Source organism: Gopherus evgoodei, chromosome 1 (assembly GCF_007399415.2).
Source record: "Gopherus evgoodei ecotype Sinaloan lineage chromosome 1, rGopEvg1_v1.p, whole genome shotgun sequence".
In the NCBI taxonomy this organism is placed as follows: domain Eukaryota; kingdom Metazoa; phylum Chordata; order Testudines; family Testudinidae; genus Gopherus; species Gopherus evgoodei.
The window spans coordinates 248,554,186-248,577,132 of record NC_044322.1 but is presented as its reverse complement, the minus strand read 5'-3'; the positions used below and the strand labels follow the sequence as shown (position 1 = coordinate 248,577,132).

Sequence of the window (22,947 nt, the reverse complement as noted above, 5' to 3'; positions counted from 1 at the left end):
ATTTTTTTCTGCCACATAGGGCTGTCATCTTCAACTTGGACCTTCTCTGTGAGATCAAAAGGGGTTTGTTTTCAAAGAGAAAGTAGTTTTGATATCCAACAGTGCTGCTTGCTGTAGTGAAAATGTTGGGATGGATGTCAGAAAGTTTGATGCTAGTAAAAAAGGAACAGTTTGCCAGTTTCACTTGTCGTGAATATGTTCACATGTCCCTAGTTCAAATGGTTTCAGGACTTTCTCATTACTAGTCAAAATTCCACAGAACATAGAGCTTCTGGTGTCTTTAGCATCATGTATGCATGTATTATTTGGATTCTATAGTCCACATATTTGGAGGCTGTAGCAGGGCCCAGTGATTGCTATACCTGAACTCGCAGCCTTAGATTTAGTGAACTGAGCAGATCTAATCTGTTGCCAATCTACTTTGGATTATGATTTCATCAGAGAGCAGAACTGTCTACAATCTGCCCTTAGATGGGAGACGTGCAAGACAGAATGTGGTATTGGTGATAAGAAGGTGTCACTCTTCCCACTGATTCAGTAGTGGACCAGTGTTCAATATGGTGGTGTTGGACACATTACTGCTGAAGAAGAGGTAAAATTGAAGTCCTGACCACTTATTATGAAAAAAATCCCATGACAGTTTTTACAAGACTAGGTGTGTTAACCTTGGTATCCTGGCCAAATGCCAGCAAGAATAATTGCATCCTGTATATCTAGCCTTAATCTCCCCTTGGAGTCTGAACTCAATAAGGTTAAAAAATAATAGTGATGCTGTGATGCTGTTTAAAGACTGCTCCCTTCTGCTCTTAAAGTGGCTTCTTTTCATTGAAGGGGGAGGTGATTCCTGGATTTATAATGTGTATTGAGTGTTTTGGAATCTGAAAGAAAGCTGCTAGTTAAGGGTACATTTACACTGTGATCACATCTCAGGTAAGCATCCCCGCCCTAGCTGCAGTGTAGCTAGCATAGAAGTGAATTCACAGTGTGAGTATGTATCTAGGATTCTGGGCTGGCTTGTGCAGTCTGTGCCACTACATCATCTCTGCTATTTTTAGCCATACTAACTAGATTACTCTAGGGACGGGGGTTGCTCTCCTGAGATGTCATCTTGTCTCTGATTGCTCTGTTGACACTTGCTAAATCCCACTTATATAGTAGTTTTGGAAGCAATAAAGAAAGTAATTCTAAAACCAGTGACTAAAACCCTTCACCCATGTCCCACCCTTTTCCAGTCAGGAGACTTGATTTTATTGAGAGTCTAGTGATATTCACTAAGCTTTATTCTGAGACAGCCTTGCTAGGCTGAGTTACATCAGTGCTTGCTAGTTTTTTCACTCTGTATTGATTTGCTTTTTTGTTTTGGGGTTAATCCCATTGAGAGAACAAGCTTTACACATGTAAAGGAGTAGAGAAGGCAGCATGCTGCAAAATTACCATGTGCCTCTCTGTAAAAAACAAACAAACAAACAAACAAAACCTTCTATTTCAACTGGGAAATTAAATCAGGACACATGGTACCATTAAGAACTGCTCTGCTTGATATTTGTTTTGCCCTGTAACTAGAAGATTAGGGTTGTAAAATATCTTGACTTTTCAAAAGCCATTGACTCCTCATGGGAAAACTTTGAAAAAATAGTTTGTATAAAAAGAATTCTGTCCATAGATCTTTTTCTTTTTTTTCCCTCCTCCCTACTGCCCTACAGCTGTACCTTTTGGGGGCTGTAATTTTATCAGTTCTTAGAAAGTAATCAGTATTGGAAATGGTTAATACTTGAATGTCAAAGTAGATGCTGCAGGAAATGGCACTATTGATTCAGTAGATGCCATTCTTCCCTCCAAAGCATCATAGAATCTGTGCCGTAGGAGGAGGTTGAGTGCTGTGCCTCAGATGAAATGTAAAACTTTTTTTGAAGTTTTTGGGTTGTGTTAAACACAGAGGCCCCAATTTTGATATATCTCATCTCTAAGCTGTATTAAGCTGGGCCCATAGAATTTGAGGCACCCGAAATTGCTAGTCACACTGGAACATTCCAGTTGGTATCTCTGCTTAAATTCTCTGTGCAGTGGCAATGGTGTTCTTCACTACCTATCCGAAACCTTAATGTGATGTTACTGCATACATTAAGTAGCTGCTGCATTTCACCCCAGAGATGGCTGCATTTTACTGAGGAGCTGTTATCCTGATTGGGGCATATAGGCAATAACATGATACAAATAAATAATAATTTACTCCTGCAGAAACTTATGTCTGTTGATAATTTATTTATGTCAGTAGCCCCACTGACTTCAATTGGGACTACTTGTGTGCAAAATGACACCACATGTGAGAACATGTCGGCAGTATGGTGGCCTTACTTTGTAAAAATGCTCTTGGATTCTTCTCTGTGGAAGGCGGTATATAAATGCCAGTCATTGTTAATCTATTTTTGGTGCAATTGGTAAGGGAGTTAATCCCTGGCCCATTTCTAGGAACCATGTGTAATACTCATCCACTTGAGCATGGCAACCCATAATGAATTCAGAATGTAGGGCATGCAGATTTACGAATATTTAAAAAGAAATTTATTTGGGAAATTTGGTTGGAGGGTGGAGACAATATTCAATGTACAGGTTTTTTTTTCTTCTTGGTTTGAAACAGCCATATAAAACTTTAATGTGACTGGCACTGATTGAAGGCTTTCTGAAGGATTTAGCATCTGAAATCGGTCTAGGTTTATGAGAAGTAGGTTTGCAACTTCCATTATTCTCACATGCCATTTGCATAATGCAGGTAACAGATTAAATACAAAAGGGAAAGGGAGTCCAGGCGAAATGATGAAGTTGAAAATTTTCAATAGACAGGAAGAGAAATAGGTTGCTATGGGAGCAGCAGATTCTCAGACCTACAGAAGAAACACAATTGTGTGTATCCTAAACACAGGCAGGCTATTTAAAGTTCAGGTATGGGCGTAGGTCCTGATCCTACAAACTGCTCTGCATGGGCATAATATGCTATGAGTATTTAAAAATGAAAGGACACTGTGTGTGAATACATTTATTAAAGCTTCTTTAAAAGAAACACTGAAATCATCTATGCCCAAGTGTAGATTTTAGCACTTCAAACAAAATATTTTTGTGCCACACAGGAGGGCTTACAAATAACACCTTAAAATTTATTATTATTGTATAATTTTAAAAATATGAAATGCAAATAGAATGCATAGGGTGAGAGAGACTGTTCTAAAATATTCCTTTCAATTGTTGGAAGCCCAGGCACTTTGGCATCTTTGTACTACAACTGTTTTAGGTATTTAAGGGTCATTGAAGTAAATTGAAAGATTGGGTGCTAGATTGGGCCCTAAATGCTGAGAGAGCAGGGAAGTGAAACTGACCAGTCACTAATTTCATTCTCCCATGGTGTGATAAATTAAATGCATATGATGAAAAGGAAAATAGTATACATATTCATTAAGCTTTAATAACCTAGAGAGCTGCTAGTAACCCAAGTTATGAGAAATACAAACCAGAACATTGTGTTTATCTATAGAGCGTCCCTGTAATTTCAGAGTGTGAAATTGGCTTAGATTAGGAGACTTGGTGCCAGAGGGAATAGGCTGATGGGAGATGTTCTAAATTCCATGTTTTCACTCACATTACTGTGCTAGCATCTTTCTCAAGCCAAAGAGAGAGGAAGGTAAATGAAACATAACAGCAGGAAAGGCAATCCATAGCATCTTCCACTTAATTCAATCATAGGCTAATTAAATCAAAGCATCAGGAACCAAAATAATTTGAATTCAAAATGAATACGACTTCTACCCTTTATTTGATTTGTCCTAGGAAGAAATAACTGGATAATTCAATCAGTGACTTAGAAAGTTGCCGTAATTATTACAATAATAAGGAAGGCCAAAATCTGAATGAGATAATAGAAGAAAAAGCCCAAGGCAGACCCACGATAGTGAAAGATGACTTGCAGCTAAGAGTTGTACTATTCAGACATTGTTATTGATATTTTAAGCACTACCATGTGTAAGAGCTATTATATGCACCCTGTGGTCATGTGGATAACCAGATCAGCCACTTATTTCAGTTGAAGAGATGGGAATAGACTCAATAGAAAGAAGGTAGAAGGCTTCGTATTTTGTGACCTGCTTTTGCTGTTATCTATTTCTGGGCTATTAAATCAGGAGTTGTCAGCAATATTTTTCACGGACTCTGCACATTACAATATGTATTGGTGTTTGAGAGTCCTGGAGATTCATTTTGAATAAGTAGTAGGTATTCAGATGTGTGGATGTTTAGCTGCAATAGGTCAATGCTTTCTGGTGTAGAAAATAGTCTCATTCCATGGGATTTTGCACTCTATTTTCCAAGAAGACCAGTATTCTCTGATTTCAACTAGGGCACAAATGCCAAACTCAATGCCTTCTTTCTAGAATTTTGTGACTTCTGCTTCCTCTCCCAGCTAAATCAAGAAGTCTGAGAGCCTCAAACAAGAAATCATCATATTCTCCCAAACACTGAAAGAAAAATCAGGAAAGTCACCTGGAAATCATGCAAGAAATCCAAAACTATTATTAAAAAACAAAAAACAAACAAAAACCTCATGATTTCCGTCCATCCAACACAAAAACAGAAAGTGGGATCAACTAAAACTACTCCATAACCTACAGAATACCAACTCCGGGAGAAACAATGGCACCAGTACTCACTACATATACACTACATGACACCCAAACATTATCAATTTATCAAGATACCCTTAAGTGGAACTGAATGATCTGTCCTCTCTTTGGGACTGAACTTCTGCTCCACCACTGAACCTGATATTATACTAATATGTGGAGTACTAGAGTTCTTCCGCCAGCTCTGCCTCAAAGAATTCTTTTACAGCAATGATGACACCACTCACAATTACCACGTCCCCACCTATAATCATAAGAAAAAAGAGTAATCTGACTGGACACCACAGAGTGGACAAAACCACATTTCTGATCTTTACATTGCTTGCTTCAGGAAAAAAATTGACTGAAATCCTTAACAAACATCACATTACATCTACCACAATCTCTCCACCAATGAGAGGACAGCTATGCTACACAGTCGCTGAAATCTAACCACCAGTTAGTGATTAAACCAGCAGACAAAGTGGGCACCATCATAGTCCTCAACTGTGATGACTATGTTAACCAGGCCAACTGACAACTCTTTGACATCACCTACTATGAAGAAATCAGAGAAGACCGCATGCCATAATTTACCCAGGAATTTCAGGATAACAAAATTCTTCCCCAAAGAACTCCAAGAAAAACTCCAACAAACTCATCCCCTTCAAGCCCACTCCAAGGACCTTGTACATGATTGCTAAGATACAAGGGAACCTAAGCAGACCCATCGTGTCTGGCCACAGCACTCTATTGAAGGAATATTGGGACTCATAGAAACTATCCTCCAAAACACTCACCATGCAAAGGGCCAGATTCATCCAGGACACAACTCACTTCCTCCACAAACTCTGCAGTGTTTGTACAGTCTCCCTCAGAACACCATCGATGTCACTTCCCTATACACCAACATCCCTCACAATGACAGCATAACTGTCTTCCTTAAATATTCACAAGACCGTGAACAAGCCTCAGATATCCACTGCAAACACATTACCAAACCCATCCATTTCATCCTCACCCATAACAATTTTACATTCAACAACAAACACTTTGTCCAAACCATGGGAAAGCCATGGATACTAGGTTGGCTTCCCAATATGCCAACTTCTTCATGGGCCACCTTGGCTTGTTTTTAATCTGTTTGAACTGGTTTATCTGGCAGAAGGTAGTAATGAGGACAGATGATCTTGTGATTAAGGTACTGTACTGGTACTAGCTCTGCAATCTTTGACTAATCATTTAATATCTCTGTGCCTTAGTAAAATAGAGATTATACTTCTTTTCTCCAACCCTTAATCTTTTCTATTTAGATTGTAAGTGCTTTAGAGAAAGGAATATCTCTTACTAGTGTTTTATATCAGGCCTAGCGCAGTGGGGCCCTGATCTCAGTTGTTGGGCCTTCTCTGTGCTGCTGTAGTACAAATAATAATTGGTACTGAACATCTGGTGTTTTTCAGTCTGTGTCCAACAAGCACTGGAGAGCTAAAAAGCCTAGATCATAAGTGTAGAAGCAATTACTGAGAACTTTGGGTGTAAAAGCGAATTATTAAAATGGTTGTGTAGAATAACTCTCACTAAAAATGTTGTCTGTTATTTGTATGTCTGCCCAATGGCTAGATATGCGTGGCCAGCTCACACATTATGAAAGCATATTGGAAAGTCTGTCCTAGCTGAGAAATATATATGAGGCTATGGACTGATTTTGCAGGTAATGAAAAAAATAACAAAATTGTGGCTCCAATATTACGAATATTGGACCAGATTCTCATCTGAAAGAAACTGACATCATCATTGTGCAGTCACGGTAGTCACATTACAATGAACAGTAAGCACAGCATACGTGAGTTATTGGCCAGCAATCTTCCTCTGCAATTAATGGAACTTCGCTGCTTTATGAAAAACAGTTGAGGATCTGGGCCCATTTTTCTTACTTTATAACAAGACTAGACAAAAGAAGGGCCAGTGCTGGAACTTGAAAAGACTAGGATTCAATTCTGTTGTCCACACAGACTTCCTGTGTGATTTTGGGCAAGTCACTTAAACTCTGAGTCAGTTCCCCATCTGTAAAACAGGGATGATAATAGGAGTATTCTGATGATAAAGACACTGAAGATCATGAGACACTGAGATACTACGGTGATGGAGGCCATGTAAATACCTAAAATAGACAGACAGAAGCAAGAACATATAAAAATAGGAAGTAATCTTTTTTTTAACTCTACAAGATATAAAAGTCTTGTGTTTCCTGCTTTGGCATTGCATTTTGCTATAGAGATGGAGTGAGCTGAAAAGTTCAGATCCACATCATGCTTATGAATATCCCAAAGTAGAGCAGAGTGAAATTTTACGAAAAATTTTTTCAGTGAAAAATTTAGGTTCAGCAACATAAAAACATTTTGCAATTTGACATTTTCAAAATTATGAACGTTTGATTTCAAAATTTCTGGTTATTTTACTTACAAAAATTTTAAAACATTAAAAAATGCTCAAAATCCTAATGAAACATTTCATTTTGGGTTGCACAAAATGTTTCATTTGAACCCAAACTGTTTTTTCCAACTTTTTAATGTGCTGAAAACTGAAAGTTTTCATTTTTGGTTTGACTTGAAACAATTGTTTTTATGAAATTGCCAGTGAACTGAAAAATCTATTGTTCACCCTACTCTACCCTCAAAGCTTTTTTTTTTTTGTTTTTTTTTGTTTGTTTATAGTCAGGGCCCATCTCTGATCTGAAGACAAGTAATAAAAGTGAAATTCAGTCCTATGCGGAGAGCCAGCACACAGACTATGCACCACTTACCTCCTATTTAAGCTTCACTTTGAGGGCTTGAGTTGGACTTCAGTGTTGCACAGGCTTTCTGCTGGCTCTCTGTGTAGGGATGAATTCATCCTCTGAGAGGAATAAGCTTTGTGGATAGTTGTCATAACTTTCCTACTCAGATCTGAACCTTAGTGTTCAGAACATGAGAAGCTAGCATGAAACCTCCAAACTTAATTACCAGCTTGGATCTGATATCGCTTCCACCAGCCAGAAAAATTCCAGTGTCTGGCTCACTCTGGTCTCCCCAAAACCTTCCCTGGGGAACCCCAAGACTCAGATGCCCTGAGTCTCACTACAAAGGGAAATAACCCACTTCCCTTCCCCCTCTTTACCTCCTCCCAGATTTCCCCGCCCTAGGGACCCTAGGATACTCCCTGCTTCAAGTCCTTGAAACACAAATACTGAGAGATCAAATCTTTCTCTCCCCTCACCCAGAGGGTATGCAAAGTCAGGCTTAGTAAATCTAACACAAAGAGATTTTCCCTTTCCCCCATCTTCTTCCTCCCACCAATTCCCTGGTAAGCTGCAGACTCAATCCCCTTGAGCCCCCACTAAAAAAAATCCAACAAGTCTTAAAAAGAAAGCTTTATATAAAAAGAAAGAAAAAGACATAAAATTGGTCTCTGTATCAAGGTGACAATATACAGGGTCAATTGCTTAAAGGAAAAAATGAATAAACAGCCTTATCCAAAAAGAATACAATTTAACACATTCCAGCAACTACAGGCATGTAAATACAAAAAAACAATATAAACCTATTGTCTTACTATCCTTGTACTTACAACTTGGAAACAGAAGATTAGAAAGCCTGGAGATAGAAAGATCACTCTCAGAGCCGAGAGGGTCACCGAACCAAGACAAAGAACAAAGAACTCACACCCAAAACTTCCCTCTACCCAGATTTTAAAAAGTCTTGTTTCCTGATTCGTTCCCTTTGTTAACCCTTTACGGGTGAAAGAACATTAACCCTTAGCTATCTGTTTATGACAATAGTGAATGAGCTGGGGACACATGGACTGAAATTCTGGCCTTAATGAAGTCAATAGTGGGTTGCTGTTGTCTTCATCAAGGCCAGGATTTCAACCAATGTGTCTAAGAATTTCTATGTCATATGGAAATGGATAATGTGATTTCTTTGGAGGGGGGGGTAAAATTAAATGAAAGCTTCTCTCTCTGTTTTTGTATGCCTAATAATGTTCCTTTCTTCCCCTTTTCTGCTTGTTTCTTTGCATGTCTTTTAGAACCTCTTCCCATAAGCAGCGTTTCTATCTATGACTACAAACCATCTCCAGAAACGGGAGTGTTGTTTGAAATTCAGTATCCAGAGAAGTACAATGTTTTCACCAGAGTAAACATAAGCTATTGGGAAGGCAAAGATTATAGAACAATGTTATACAAAGGTAGGAAGAAGAAAAAAAATATTGAAAACAATGCAAATATGGTTAATCTAAATATCTACTATCTATTGACACTTCATTTATTCCTGTTGAATCTACAGGAAAATAAAAAGGAGTGCCAAGATTTAACATAGTTAGTGATTCTAATAATGTTATAACTACTCATTTAAATAGCCTATATGTTATAGGGAGATAGTAGCCTCTCCATATTTGTGAGGGAGGAGGAGGGATAGCTCAGTGGCTTGAGCATTAGCCTGCTAAACCCAGGGTTGTGAGTTCAGTCTTTGAGGGGGGCACCTAGGGGTCTGGGGCAAAATCAGTACTTGGTCCTGCCCGGTTAAGGCAGGGGGTGGACTTGAACCTTCAAGGTCCCTTCCAGTTCCATGAGATAGGTATATCTCCATATATTTTAGAGATGGCCACTCATCTTCAATTTTAAGCCCAATTCCCATCTTAGCTCTAAAATCCACAGAGAGAGGAATATTGTCCTCAGTACTGGTATATGAACACTGAGGTTGGATAGAATTTTCCCATCCAAACTGAAGTTAATCAGACAAGGGGTTCCCAATTTATGACACCTCAAAGTAAATGTGTTCACTGGAATCCAAAATGTGTTCTAATCTTTTCTTTTGGTGCTGTTCTGTATCCAAAAAGTCAGAAAGAAGGAGAGCTAGAGTGTACTTTATAGAACTCATGTGGTGATATAAGGTGAAATTCTGTCCATAGTGATGTCAGTGGCAAAAGCCAGGATTTCAACCCGAGTGCCCAAGACCAAAGATTAGTTGATTGAAGAGCTAACTGTAGAAGTTACTAATGTTATGAATTGTAACATTGGAACGAGCTATTGGCTCAGCAAGGCTTAAAATGAGATAACAGGTGACATAAAACAATGGTCCTGCTTCCTACACAAGCAGAATGTTAATGCCAGTGCTGCAGCTCTAGTAGAACCTCAGAGTGACGAACAACTTGGGACTGGAGATTGTTCGTAATGCTGAACAAAAGGTTATGGTGGTTCTTTCAAAAGTTTACAGCTGAACATTGAGTTAATACAGCTTTGAAACTTTACTATGCAGAAGAAAAATGCTGTTTTCCCTTTATTTTTTAAAATAGTTTACATTTAACATACTCTACTGTATTTGTTTTTTGGGGGAGGGGGTTCCCTGCTGCTGCCTGAGTGTGTTCCAGATGAGGGGTGTGGTTGACTGGTCAGCTCATAACTCTGAGGTTCTACTGTATATCACAGCTCAGGAAATTATATTCTTCTGACAGAGCACATAAATGGTTCCTTGGGTGTCAAATGGAAAATTATTCTTCATTTTTCTCTTAACCTGGTGGGCAAGGTTGATGTCTATTCCCATAATCCGTACCACAGCTAGGTCTGTTTCTGTGATAAGTGAATGCTTGGAAGCAACAGCTACAATTGCTGCAAAACAGTTTCCAATATAAGATTTTTGTCTCCACTCATTCATAAGTTTCTGAAATATTCACCTTTTGGGCTGAAATTTTCCAGGCTTAGACTCTCCTCCTAAAGGGGAAATACACCTATGGAAAAGTGCCATCCCAATGAATGTGTTGGCAAAAAGATTTGTTTCATTGAGTTTTCAGCCAGCGTTGCAGAATCATCTGCAATTTACTGAATGTTACCCTGAAAGTATTTTGGGCTGGGAAAACTTAATCATACCTAACATTTCATGGCAATGTGATGACAATGAGTCAGAGCATATTCTACCTTCAGTTACGCTAGTTTAAATCTGACGGTACTCCCACTGAATTAGTACTGTCTATAGTATCAGATGCAAATAAGCTTGTTCTGGGAGAATAACTCTGAAAGGTGACAAAAGAATATGGATATATACACAGCCCCCAAAAGCTTAATACTGTAGCTACCTTATTTGCTCAGAATTGCACAATAGCCAGCAGAATTGTCCTAACAAGCAAATGAATTTTATTGGATGCATAATACATAAAATCAGTACATGAGAGTTGCCATGCAATGCTGCTCCAAGGGGTTGGTGAAGGAGTGAATTTAGCAGCAGTATTTGTTGACTTCATGGCTGTGCTACTGCTATAAATAAATAAATGCACCCTGGATTTTTATTTAATTATCTGAGGCAGGCAGTAATCAGCCACAAAGTCCCCACTGCCAAATAGCCCTAATTTCTCCCCTTCCCCCATGCATTAATCAGGGGCGGCTCTAGACATTTCGACACCCCAAGCACGGTGGCATGCCCCGGGGGGGGGAGGAAGCGCTCTGCCGGTCGCTAGGAGGGTGGCAGGCGACTCTGGTGGACCTCCCGCAGGCATGCCTGCGGAGGGGCCGCTGGTCCCGCGGCTCCGGTGGACCTCCCTCAGGCATGCCTGCGGGAGGTCCACCAAAGCTGCGGGACCAGAGGCCCCTCCGCAGGCATGCCTGTGGGAGGTCTACCGGAGTTGCCTACTGCCCTCCTGCGCCGGCAGAGTGCCCCCTGTGGCATGCTGCCCCAAGCATGCACTTGGCGTGCTGGGGCCTGGAGCCACCCCTGATAATGTTAGAGATTAACCCATATCTCGGCATTACAAACTGGGCCCCTTTCTGCTATGTGTACTATCAAAGTTGTCCACTGACTATCTTATGCTGAACTTGATGTCTTAATTCACTAGAAGACCAGGGAACTCTTGTATGCAGTAGTTACAGGGATTTGGAAGCTTTTTTTTTTTCTTTTTTTCTTTTTATCAGCTGTTCTTCGATATGCTAATATCATGTTGAACAGGGTTGCCAGTTGCAATTATCTTTCCCAGGAAAATTGTTCATGTTCATTTTGCCGTTTTTTGCATCTAAGTACCTTTGACAATCGGGAAAAACACTGCCAAACTCAATTATTGGGATTTTATCACTTAGACTAGGCTAACCTATGTTAAACATCCAAAACACCGCTCGTTTAAAGTGTGCCACCCTGTTATCTGAAAGTGAACATTTGATGTGTGTCAGGTTGTTGGTTTATTTGTTTGTGTGTTTTTTGCCCTTCTACAGATTTCTTTAAAGGTAAAACAGTTTTCAATCACTGGCTGCCAGGAATATGCTACAGCAACATCACATTTCAATTGGTGTCAGAAGCAACATTCAACAAAAGCACACTAGTGGAATATAGCGGTGTCAGGCATGAACCCAAACAGCACAGAACAGGTGAAGAAAATGTGTGTATATATACCGTTAACAGCATGTCTACATGCAACACTGTGCAAAGGGTAATGTCTCAGTGTTTCCATTATGAACATTTGCTTATAAAAAGTACATACTGCCTAAAACAAGATATTCTAGGCTTTCTCTCCAGGGATAAGAAGCAATTTGCCAGCAGTTACAAATTACCACACAACTCTTTCCACAGCAGAATATATTTATTTAAGGGTAAAGGAATAGAGAGAAAACATATAACAGATAACAAAAGGTTCAGAAATTGGCCATCAATCCTATGGGGCTCTGACAGGCCAAAGTCCTTCCAACCTTTCAGCAAGTGTTGGGGCCCCTACTGGGACCAAAGGTTATGTCCGTTTGCTGGATTAGAAAGAGAAAGCCCTTAGTCTGTTTAAACTCAGCCTTTTATACCAAAAGCCCTTTCTTTGTTCCCCTTGGGCCTTTCGTACCTGTTGGAACCAGTATATAACAACCACCCAAGAGGTAGTACTTCTCTGGAGCTGTTTACAATCTCAGAGATTGCAGTAATCACTCCCCACTGTTTTTCAGTTCCTGGATGAACTGCAGTAATCCTCCCCCCATGAAGGTAAATACAATTCCTAGTCCACAGTGTTACACAGAACATTCATAAATTTAATACAGTACAATCCACAAAGGTACTGAATGTGGTTGCAATCTATTACAGCAGCTATTGTACAAAATGCTCCAGTTAGAAACCCATGCTGTGTATCATTTGAAATTTTAAGATCAAGCTTTCCCTTGATATAAAGTGTTAACTTCATTCTAGATGTTTGCACAAAGCTGGCTGCTAAAATTATGAGGGAAAACCCATATAGTGATCAGGATGGCATTTTACATCATGAGTTGCTGTGCAGTGTATTAAGATATTTTTTCAGTATTTTCCTTTCACAGTTCCACAAAAATAGTTTTCCATGCACAAGAGGATTTAAAAGGAGCAATGAAAGAAATGAAGAGCCCAACTTACAAACACACGCCTGATTATTTTTACTCATGTTCTCACATCAGAGCAACTTAGTTGGGCTACTCATGAGTAAATTTATTACAATGTCCCCACATCTACACTACTACATTCCTGTACACTCTAGCCCTGATTCTTCTCTCCCTTTGTTAGTTTTACCCACATGGAGTTAGTCTTGGCTTACACCTGTATAAGCAAGAAAAGAATCTTAATAGAAAGAACAACGAATTTCAAAATATTGGGTATTTTCTCTTGCTGCAAACTAGACATGCTAATTTCCATGATGAATTAACTAACCGCTGTAGGGGTATATTAAACATACATACTGTTTTTTAAAAAAATCTTTTCTCTTTTAGTTCCCTACCCTCCTCGAAATATTTCTGTCCAGATTGTACATATGAACAAGAATAACTGGGAGGAACACAGTGGAAATTTCCTAGAAGAATCATTCATGGGACCACAGGATGTAATAGGGCAAGATAAACTTATCCATTTTTCTAATGGCCCAACTGAAATTCCCTCAGCAAACACCTCTTATGCATGGCCTGATTACCACTATAACAGCACTGATTACACAACTACAACCCAACCATACTGGTGGACTAATGAAGCTGATTCATCAGAAAGTGAAGATGAGTTTGTCAATGTAGTTCCCAGTGAATATGAGAACAGCAGTACAGCCAGCATGTCAGGGAAACTTACACCAGAAACTCCATCTTTCCTCCCTGTGCAAATGGTGCTAAGCTGGTTGCCACCAAAACCACCCACAGCATTTGATGGATTTCATATTAACATTGAAAGAGAAGGTAAAGTAAAACCCAGGCCTTTTTTATATCATTCCTAGTGGTGACTTCTTCTCCTCAGAATAATTAGGGGATAGCAAACCTTAAGTATTTTCATTCAGATTTCTTGTGTCTGCAAAACTGGGATGGAGATAAGAATATGCATTCGTTGTATAATATGTGGTGTTTCTTGTTTCTAGTCAGGCTGGAAATACTACAAGAAGATCTCCTCTATCATGTGGGTTCTTCGTGACTAAGATGAAGCAAAGCATCAATTTAATTTCTGACATAGTCTACATATTTTCTGCTGAGCATCTACATTGTCAGGAGAGATTAACGTGATGCTCTAAGAGGTCCTTTCTGTTTCCACCTGCTATGACTTTCTTATTTCATTCAGGACCAGTAGTGAGTGTGGTAACATGGAGAAATGAAATCTAAACATGGGAACCAGATCTCAGCTACTCTGAGCTCATACTTGTGCAACTCACACACATTTGTAATGAGAGCTAACCAAATATTGTATTAATTAATTCACTTTGATTCACTTTGAGTTCTGGGCAAAAGCTCAGGCTACATTATTATTGCTCTCTCCAAGTGCTCAAGAATCATGAGAATTTAAAATTTGGGGTTTTTTATTTGCCTTCTGGGGTTTTGAGCCTTTCTAGTTCACATTTTCAAGCTTTTTTCCTGCCAAAATGAATCCCGCCCTCCTTTCTTTTTAATGAAAGCTGAAATTCTTACAAAATAACATGATCTGAGGCATTATGAAAAATACCAAATATTGCAAGACTCGCAATAAAATCATGAGAATTGGCAAGCCTGTTACTGGCAAAGCAGCATTAACATAAATCTGCACTGTGACCAGGCTATAGTCTCTTATGGAGCTACCAAATCAGGAATAATTTCCATAAGAGGCAGGGTTTCTGGGTTAAGGAGGATCCTGGAATACTCCTCTGAAACACCCTTCTATGGCTTTGATCATGGAGTGTGAACTCAGGGGTTTTGAGGAAGCTAGAGTCACATGCCGTTTGGCCAGCTTTTTTCTTGCACATATGCACAAAAGACACAACTTGATTTTAGGCCATAGTGAAGAGGTTCTGCCCACTACCTTATTTCACTGTAAGAGTGTTGCCCTGTACGTTATTATTTTTAAATATCTCCTCTTTTAATACTACTGAAGACGCTTTCATGACAATAGGATTCTTGTTGCACAGGAGTTTCACATGTGCATACTGTTTACTCCTTTTGTTGAGTCTAAGTGCTGTATCTGTTGTGAAGTCATAAGTTCCGTAGGAGTTGATTATGAGTCTCACAAGCAAAGCATGGGGACTTCAGGTTGGATATGGTGGGAGGGATAGCTCAGTGGTTTGCACATTGGTCTGCTAAGCTAAGGGTTGTGAGTTCAATCCTTGAGAGGGCCATTTAGGGATCTGGGGCAAAAATCTGTCTGGAGATTGGCCCTGCTTTAAGCAGGGAGTTGGACTAGATGATCTCCTGAGGTCCCTTCCAACCCTGATATTCTATGAACACCATAAACAAATAAAATGCTTAAACAACATGGGTCAACTTTTCATGTAAATATCCTTAGGGCTTGTCTACCCAGGAGCTAACCAAAAATAGCTATTGTGGAATAGCTTTTGGAAGTGGCTTAAGCAGAAAAAGGCACTGAGTGCACAATAAAAGTGTCCGTATGGGCAGTTACTGTATAATAGCTCTTGTGCTATTAAATTCACATGCTAGCTTATTTTGCAACAGCTTCCCCGTGTGTACAAGTCCTAAGTGATAGAAACTGGGAGTTGGGGGCATTGGGGGAGGGAAGGGATCATAGGACTTAATTCTCTTTTTTTACACCAGTTTTACAGTGGTGTAAAGATTACTCCAGTGACTTCATTGTAGTTACTCCAGATCTACACTGGTGTCAGTGACGGCAGAATCAAGCCCATAGAATGTAGAGATTAAAAAGATCTATTGCATCATCCAGCTGTCCCTGCCTGTGGAGAAGTTTCCCTATGGAACCTAAAGTAAAAGAGAGAGAGAGAGAAAATATAGGCTATCTTCAGGCAAAAGTTTCTCTAAATGGAAAGCTGAAAAACATGTTCTGTTGGGTGTTTAGGGGGGTGGTTGGTGGAGTATGGGAGAGGGCCTTCAATGCATCATAAAGCATTAATGAGATAACCTGCGCTAGAGATTTTTCATCCACTTCTCCAGATGATTTTTCAACTGGCCCTTTCTGACAGCTAGTTTTCTTAGACTTTCTGCTGTTTGGGGCAGGGAAATTTTTCAGAACAATAAGGAGAGCGAAGAAAAAATAGCAAACTCTTTTCTACCACACTACATTGTTTTTCACTTTCAAGTGTTTCATGGTCACGACAATCTTCCTTAATCATCAGTGTTACTGAATGAAATTTTGACCATGGTCTATTATTACTTTGCACCTGTGTGTAAGCCTTGGTCATTAATTATTCTTGGACTGACAGCAAGTGAATAAAACTACCTGCATAAATCCAGACCTCTTCCAACCTTTTCATCCTGCAGCAGAGACAGTATTCGCATATCCAATACAAATCAGTTCCTCGGTAGTCAGAGCCCTCTCAAATTTCAATTAATTCACACTTATTTTTCTTCTTCTTCCCTGATTTAGAGAAAACCACAGAATTTTTGACGGTAGGTGAAGATACTCACGAATTTATTGCTGAACTGAAAGAACCAGGGAAATATAAGTTATCTGTGACAACCTTTAGTTCCTCTGGGTCTTGTGAAATTCGGAGAAGTCAATCAGCCAGAACGCTTAGTTTTTACATCAGTAAGTATCTAAGTGATGATTTCACCCATACAATGTATCTTTAACAGTATATAAGGTGTGATAAATGAAACACTGAATGAGGTTATTCATCAACCTACAACAGTCCCAACAGAGCCTGGTCTCCATGAATTTTCATATGGCAGGGAACAGGATACATTAAAAACCAGGTAAGCAAACCTGCCCTCATGGGGCTTTATTCTGCAATCTTGCCTGTGTTAAGAATCAAATGTTGGGTAGATATCTGGTAGAGTCATTGCTAGCTATTCAAGAAGGAACTCACATGAACATGGAACTTGAATTTTTTGCAGGCAAAATGAAAAATAGGCCCAACCTGCAAAATTCAGAAGTAGGAAACTATATGATTATTTACTTGTAGGATTCTAGGGGTGAGGGCAACTATAGGTTTTATAAAACAGTGTAATCTATGTGAAATAACACCATATATCTTAAATCTAGATCACAACTGACAGCTAGGTCAATAAGTGAGATACAGGTAGATTAGCTCAGACTTTCACCCATCTGAGGACCAAGTTCACATTTTCAGACACAAGTGCATGAGTTGCCTGAATAACTCCACTAACAGGAAAGTGAGACAAACATTGCACAAAATAAAATCAACAGAAAAATGCAGTCTACAGAATCCCATACTGATAAGAAATGTGTGCCTCACCAGCCAGCCTCAACTCTGAGAGAATGGCACCTGCCTAGAGACAGAATACTATAGCTAGATATCCTAGACGCAGTTGGCAGCATTGCCTGTAGTTCTTGTCTATAATGCCTAACACTTTCCATTATAATCCCCTGGTTTTAATTGCTTGTAACCTTTCCAAACTTTAACTATGCACACTGAAATTTTCCATGTCAGATGGCTGTCTCGAGCTGCATGTGTTTTTTTTTTTCAAAGTTTCAGAAATCCTATTACTGAAAAATGAACAGTTCTTGGCAGGGCCGCCCAGAGGATTCAGGGGGCCTGGAGCAGGGCTGGGTCTTCGGTGGCAGGTCCCTCTCGGAGGGAAGGACCTGCCACTGAATTGCTGCCAAAGAATGAAGCAGTGGCGGTAGAGCAGCCTAAGTGCCGCCAATCGCGGCTTTCCCCTCCCCTCCATCACTTGTGGCACTTGTATTCATTGGGTGGCGCCTGCTGCCGAAGTGCTGCCAAAACCCCGGAGAGGCTTGTGGGGCCCCTGTGGGGCTGGGGCAAATTGCCCCACTTTCCCTCCTCACTCCCCTCCAGTGGGCGGCCTTGGTTCTTGGAGACCACAGAGAGAGAAGAAGAGAGGGACAGCTGATGCAAGAAGGGGTGCCAGAGTACTTCTGCTATGACAATTTCACCACCCTGTGAATTTTTTTCACATATACCAGCTAGTAATAGCTAGTGTAACAGCAGAGTCATATACTATATTTTAAATTTGATAGCAATTTGATAGCAACAGGACTATGCTATCCCATTTCCAACCCTCCTCCTCAAAGTTTGGGATATAAATTAATCTTATTTATTCCTGTTAAATACAATACAATTTATTCCTAATAAATTACAATTCCTTCTAGCCAGAGTTGGTGCTCTCCAGGGAATGTAATATTCAAAAGATGTAATGCATAAGTGGAGCTATACCAGGGATGAATTTGGCTCATTGTGTACAAAGAACATTATCTATATTAAAATGATACAGTAATGTAATAAATGTTTACAGGCTATATGAAATGCAGAAAATGGGTTTTTGTAATTCATAGACTCTAAGGCCAGAAGGACCATTATGATCATCTAATCTGACTTCCTGCATGGCACAAGCCATAGAACTTCTCCGAAATAATTCCTAAAGCAGATCTTTTAACAAAACATCCAATCCTGATTTTGAAATAGGCAGTGATGGAAAATCCACCATGACCCTTGTTAAATTGTTCTAATGGTTAATTACCCTCACCCTTAAAAATTTACTCTGTATTTCCCATTGGAATAGCTTCAACTTCAGCCATTGGGCCTTTCTCCACTAGACTGAAGAGCCCATTATGAAATATTTGTTTCTGATGTAGGTTTTTATATATAATCAAGTCACCTCCTCTTTCTTAAGATAAATTGATCTCCGTGAGTCTGTAAGGTGTGTTTTCTAGTCCTTAAATCAGTCTTGTGGCTCTTCTCTGAACCCTCTCCAATTTTCAGCCTCCTTCTTTAATTATGGGCATCAGAACCGGATGCAGAACTCCAGAAGCAGTCTCAATATAGAGATAAAAGCTCTCAACTTCGACTCAAGATTGCTCTTTTTATGCATCCCAGGATCGCTTTTGCTCTTTTGGCCCCCAGCGTCACACTAGGAGCTCATCTTCAGCTGATTACCCACCATGACCCTCAAATCTTTTTCAGAGTCACTGTTTCCCTGGATAGAGTGCCCTATCCTGTAAGTATGACCTATATTCTTTGTCCCTGGATGTACACATTTACATTTAACTGTACTGTATTAAAACACACACATATGGGTACATCTAGGAACAAATGCTGATTTCAGTTTGCTTTGAAAGCCTTTAGGACAGCACAGAGACTTATTAGGTTCTCTTTGGTTGTTCTGTCAAATCCCAAAAGACTCAAGACTCTTAGTATTCTAGGTGGATTTTGTAAACCTTTCTGGTGGCCTGCCAAGACCTAAGGTATCCACAGGAAGCAGATGGGGAGAAATTACCCCTTCGTTTATCTGGCTAATTGGGCTTTGTGTGGTGACATATACAGAAGTTGGGGAGTGGAATACACTCCCAAACTGGGGGTAGGGCATGGGGGAGCGCTGCAGTTTCTGCACAGCTACTGTTCGTGTTCCTGGGCTTAGAAGAAGAGCTGAAACCTCTACATGTACTCGGTGACCACATAGACATCCTGATGACCCTTCTCCTTTCTGTGCTGATCTACAAATACTGAAATGAATTGGTGGTTTCAGTGATGTTTGTTGTGTCCTGGGGTCTGTATCACAAAATTCCCTGTTGCTATTGGCACTAATGGGCCATCTCAGCAGCAGAGACCAAGAGCTGATTGGGCATGGAGACCAAATAACATTGTAGTATAGCAGTGAATTGTACTGGTGGGACGGTGTGGGGAGCTCTTGCTGCTGTTGTCAGTTCTGTCCCGGGTCTGTCGGTGTAAAGGGCTGTCAATTCAGCACCTTTCGCTACCATGAAATTAACTTCTAACAGCAGAATGTTTTAAAAGACATAAATGCAGGCACTTTAAATGCACAGGGTAAAGCCAGGGAATTGGCCTGCCTTATGTGCAGAGGCGGCTCCAGGCACCAGCACTCCAAGCGCGTGCTTGGGGCTGCAAGCCGTGGGGGGTGCTCTGCCGGTCACCGCGAGGGCGGCAGGCAGAGTGCCTTTGGTGGCTTGCCTGCAGAGGGTCCGCTGGTTCTGTGGCTTCGGTGGACCTCCATGCTTGGGTCAGCAAAATGTCTAGAGCCACCCCTGCTTATGTGTTCTTCTCCGGGAATGTTTCAGGTCCGACGGGGGAATGGATTGAAGAACTGACAGAAAAGCCCCAGCATGTGAGTGTGACTGTGTTAAGTTCTACCACTGCCTTAATGTCCTGGACGTCTTCGCAAGACAGCAGCAGCAACAACACGATAGTGTCTGTTGTGTCACTGACATGCCAGAAGCAAAAGGAGAGTCAAAGACTTGAAAAGCATTATTGCACTGAGGTAAGGGGCAGAAAATATAGACTCCTCAAATACAGTAAGAAAAATAAATACATTCAGTAAACCTCCTCATAATAGTGCTCGCTGAGCTGTGTAAGAAGCAATGTTTATCCATCAGTCTGCAAGTGATGTTATACACTTATGAACATTATTGTGACGACAGTCCAAAACACTGCAGTGACACAAGTCTAAGCAGAGATAAGACACCATCCATAAAGCCCTGATTCATTAAAACACTTTAAGCATGTGCTGAAGTCCATTCCTATTCATGAAAGCATTATAGTGTATATTTAACTTTAAGCACATGCATACATTTTTTCTTAAACTGGGGCTAAAGTTTTCATGTAGAATAATATCTAGCTCTAAATGTTCCCAAAGTTGAGGATGATGAGATCTGTCACTACAAAAGCCTGAATTGAAACCTCAGGTCTGAGTAAAGGGTGCAAGTACAAATAATCCAAACTGCCCGTGTTCTAGCTGCATCCCAGCCAGTATGAATTCAGACTTCTGTGGGTTCAGGTTCACCAGAAGTTGTTTATGACACGATGACAAAAAACTTTGAGGTAGAATAGAGGAAGAAGTTCTGGTTTGGGTTAATTTAACTTTGTGGTTAGAATGTGGGCCTGAATTACAGCTTCATGAGCACTGCAGAAATGGATTCATAACCATTTATTTGAATAAAAACTGAGAATTTGCTTGGAATATATTTATTTTGCTTTTAAAATTATTTTCATTGAACATTTGCCCACCTCTAACCAGAACTCAGCCAGGTTCTCCTGCCTCTATTATCGAAGGCCACATGTTTGAATTCTCTCTGGCAAGCAGAAAGAAGTAAGACCTGGTACAGAGTTCATGCATTCCTTCTCCCGTTGTCTGTAAATAAAAGATATCCTACCTTCCTAAAGGAGCTCTCTAGATTAACAGTTGCACTACCATCTGCACTGTAATAAAACATTGTTCACGCTGACAGCTGCTTGAACAATTTCATGCTGGCAATACAAATTGTTAGAAATTGTGCTAAGATTGCTGCTGAAAAAACATCTTTCCCCTATTCACTGAAAAGATGCAGTAAAAGATACTTTTCCCAAGGCTGCTCTGTACACTTACTGATTCTTAAGAATATAAGATTTGTCATACTGGATCAGACTGAATCCACCATCTAGACAGCATCCTGCCTCTGGCACTGGCCAGTATCTTATGTTTCTGAGCTGAGGCTTTTATGCTGATGCTTCAGTACCAGATGCTTCAAAATGGGGGAGGAGGGGGAATCCATAAGCCCCCCAGCTAATTTGTACAGTACTGTACTTGAGGGCTGGGGGAGGGCAATTCCTTTCTGATCCATGCAATCAGCTGACACCCTGACTCTCATGAGGTTAGAATACTATTATAATATTGCCTTTAGCTCACATGGCTGCAGATGAATTAGATGGGCACAAAGTAATTTCAGATGTTTATTGAAACCACAGTATGTAAACACAGAGTTACACCTGAGAGGAATCTGGTGCTCTAGTCTCATTACCATACAATATACTCACTGTAAATGTCTCCTGGTTGTCATGACTGACCTTGTACTGCAGTAAAAAAGGGTGTTACGTTCTCTGGGTCAAATCGTGAGTGAGCTCAATGGGCTGAGCAGTCACAGTTCCCATCTCAGCATTTGACTATCCTGTTCTCACTGAAATGAATCAACATTTTGCCATTGACTTCAGTAGGTTCAGTATTATGTCCTTTTGCCGTTGAAATGCAGCTAGGTGAGTACTATTTCAGCCCTCCTTTTTTCTTTCTTACTCACCAAATGAATACTTTGTATCTTATTTGTTCCCCTTCTGATAGGTGAATTCAAGCAACAGCATCATTGAAAATCTTGTTCCCGGTGCCCAGTACCAGGTTGTGATTTATTTACGTAAAGGCCCATTGGTTGGACCTCCTTCTGATCCTGTTACATTTGCCATTGGTAACCTATGCGTCTACTATTCAAACTGATTTTTTGTTTTGAACAGCTTACCTTTTAGATCTCTTAGGGTGTTCCTTCACTGGAGCAGGAGGTGTAATTTCTAGTTCAGGTAGACATACCCACACTAGGGCCTGGTCTACACTACGCGTTTAAACCGATTTTAGCAGCTTTAAACCCATTTAACGCTGTACCTATCCACACAACGAGGCCCTTTATATCGATATAAAGGGCTCTTTAAATCGGTTTCTGTACTCCTCCCCAACGAGAGGAGTAGCGCTAAAATCAGTACTGCCATATCAGATTAGGGTTAGTGTGGCCGCAAATCGACGGTATTGGCCTCCGGGTGGTATCCCACAGTGCAGCACTGGGACCGCTCTGGACAGCAATCTGAACTCGGATGCACTGGCCAGGTAGACAGGAAAAGCCCCGCGAACTTTTGAATTTCATTTCCTGTTTAGCCAGCGTGGAGAGCTCACCAGCACAGGTGACCATGCAGAGCTCACCAGCACAGGTAACAATGCAGTCTCCTGAGAATCAAAAAAGAGCTCCAGCATGGACAGCACAGGAGGTACTGGATCTGATCGCTATATGGGGAGAGGATTCTGTGCTAACAGAACTCCGTTCCAAAAGATGAAATGAAAAAACATTTGAAAAAATTTCCAAGGCTGTGATGGAGAAAGGCCACGCCAGGGACTCAGTGCAGTGCAGAGTGAAAGTTAAGG

The 22,947-nt window shown here is 40.4% G+C and overlaps 1 protein-coding gene across 6 annotated transcripts in view; it reads left to right on the top strand.

Annotated features, from left to right (window-relative positions):
* The window catches only part of PTPRO (protein tyrosine phosphatase receptor type O), a 235,512-nt gene that overhangs the window by 128,719 nt on the left and 83,846 nt on the right, over window positions 1-22,947 (top strand). For 4 of the 6 annotated variants that reach the window (XM_030542286.1, XM_030542268.1, XM_030542277.1 and 1 more), the window contains 6 exons: window positions 8,712-8,870; window positions 11,878-12,030; window positions 13,375-13,824; window positions 16,442-16,603; window positions 20,075-20,274; window positions 22,105-22,225. In XM_030542286.1, coding sequence (XP_030398146.1) covers window positions 8,712-8,870; window positions 11,878-12,030; window positions 13,375-13,824; window positions 16,442-16,603; window positions 20,075-20,274; window positions 22,105-22,225 — 1,245 coding nt within the window. Of the gene's footprint in view, window positions 1-8,711; window positions 8,871-11,877; window positions 12,031-13,374; window positions 13,825-16,441; window positions 16,604-16,705; window positions 16,771-20,074; window positions 20,275-22,104; window positions 22,226-22,947 lie in introns of those variants that run through there. The other 2 variants (XM_030542295.1, XM_030542312.1) reach the window with 2 other exon arrangements.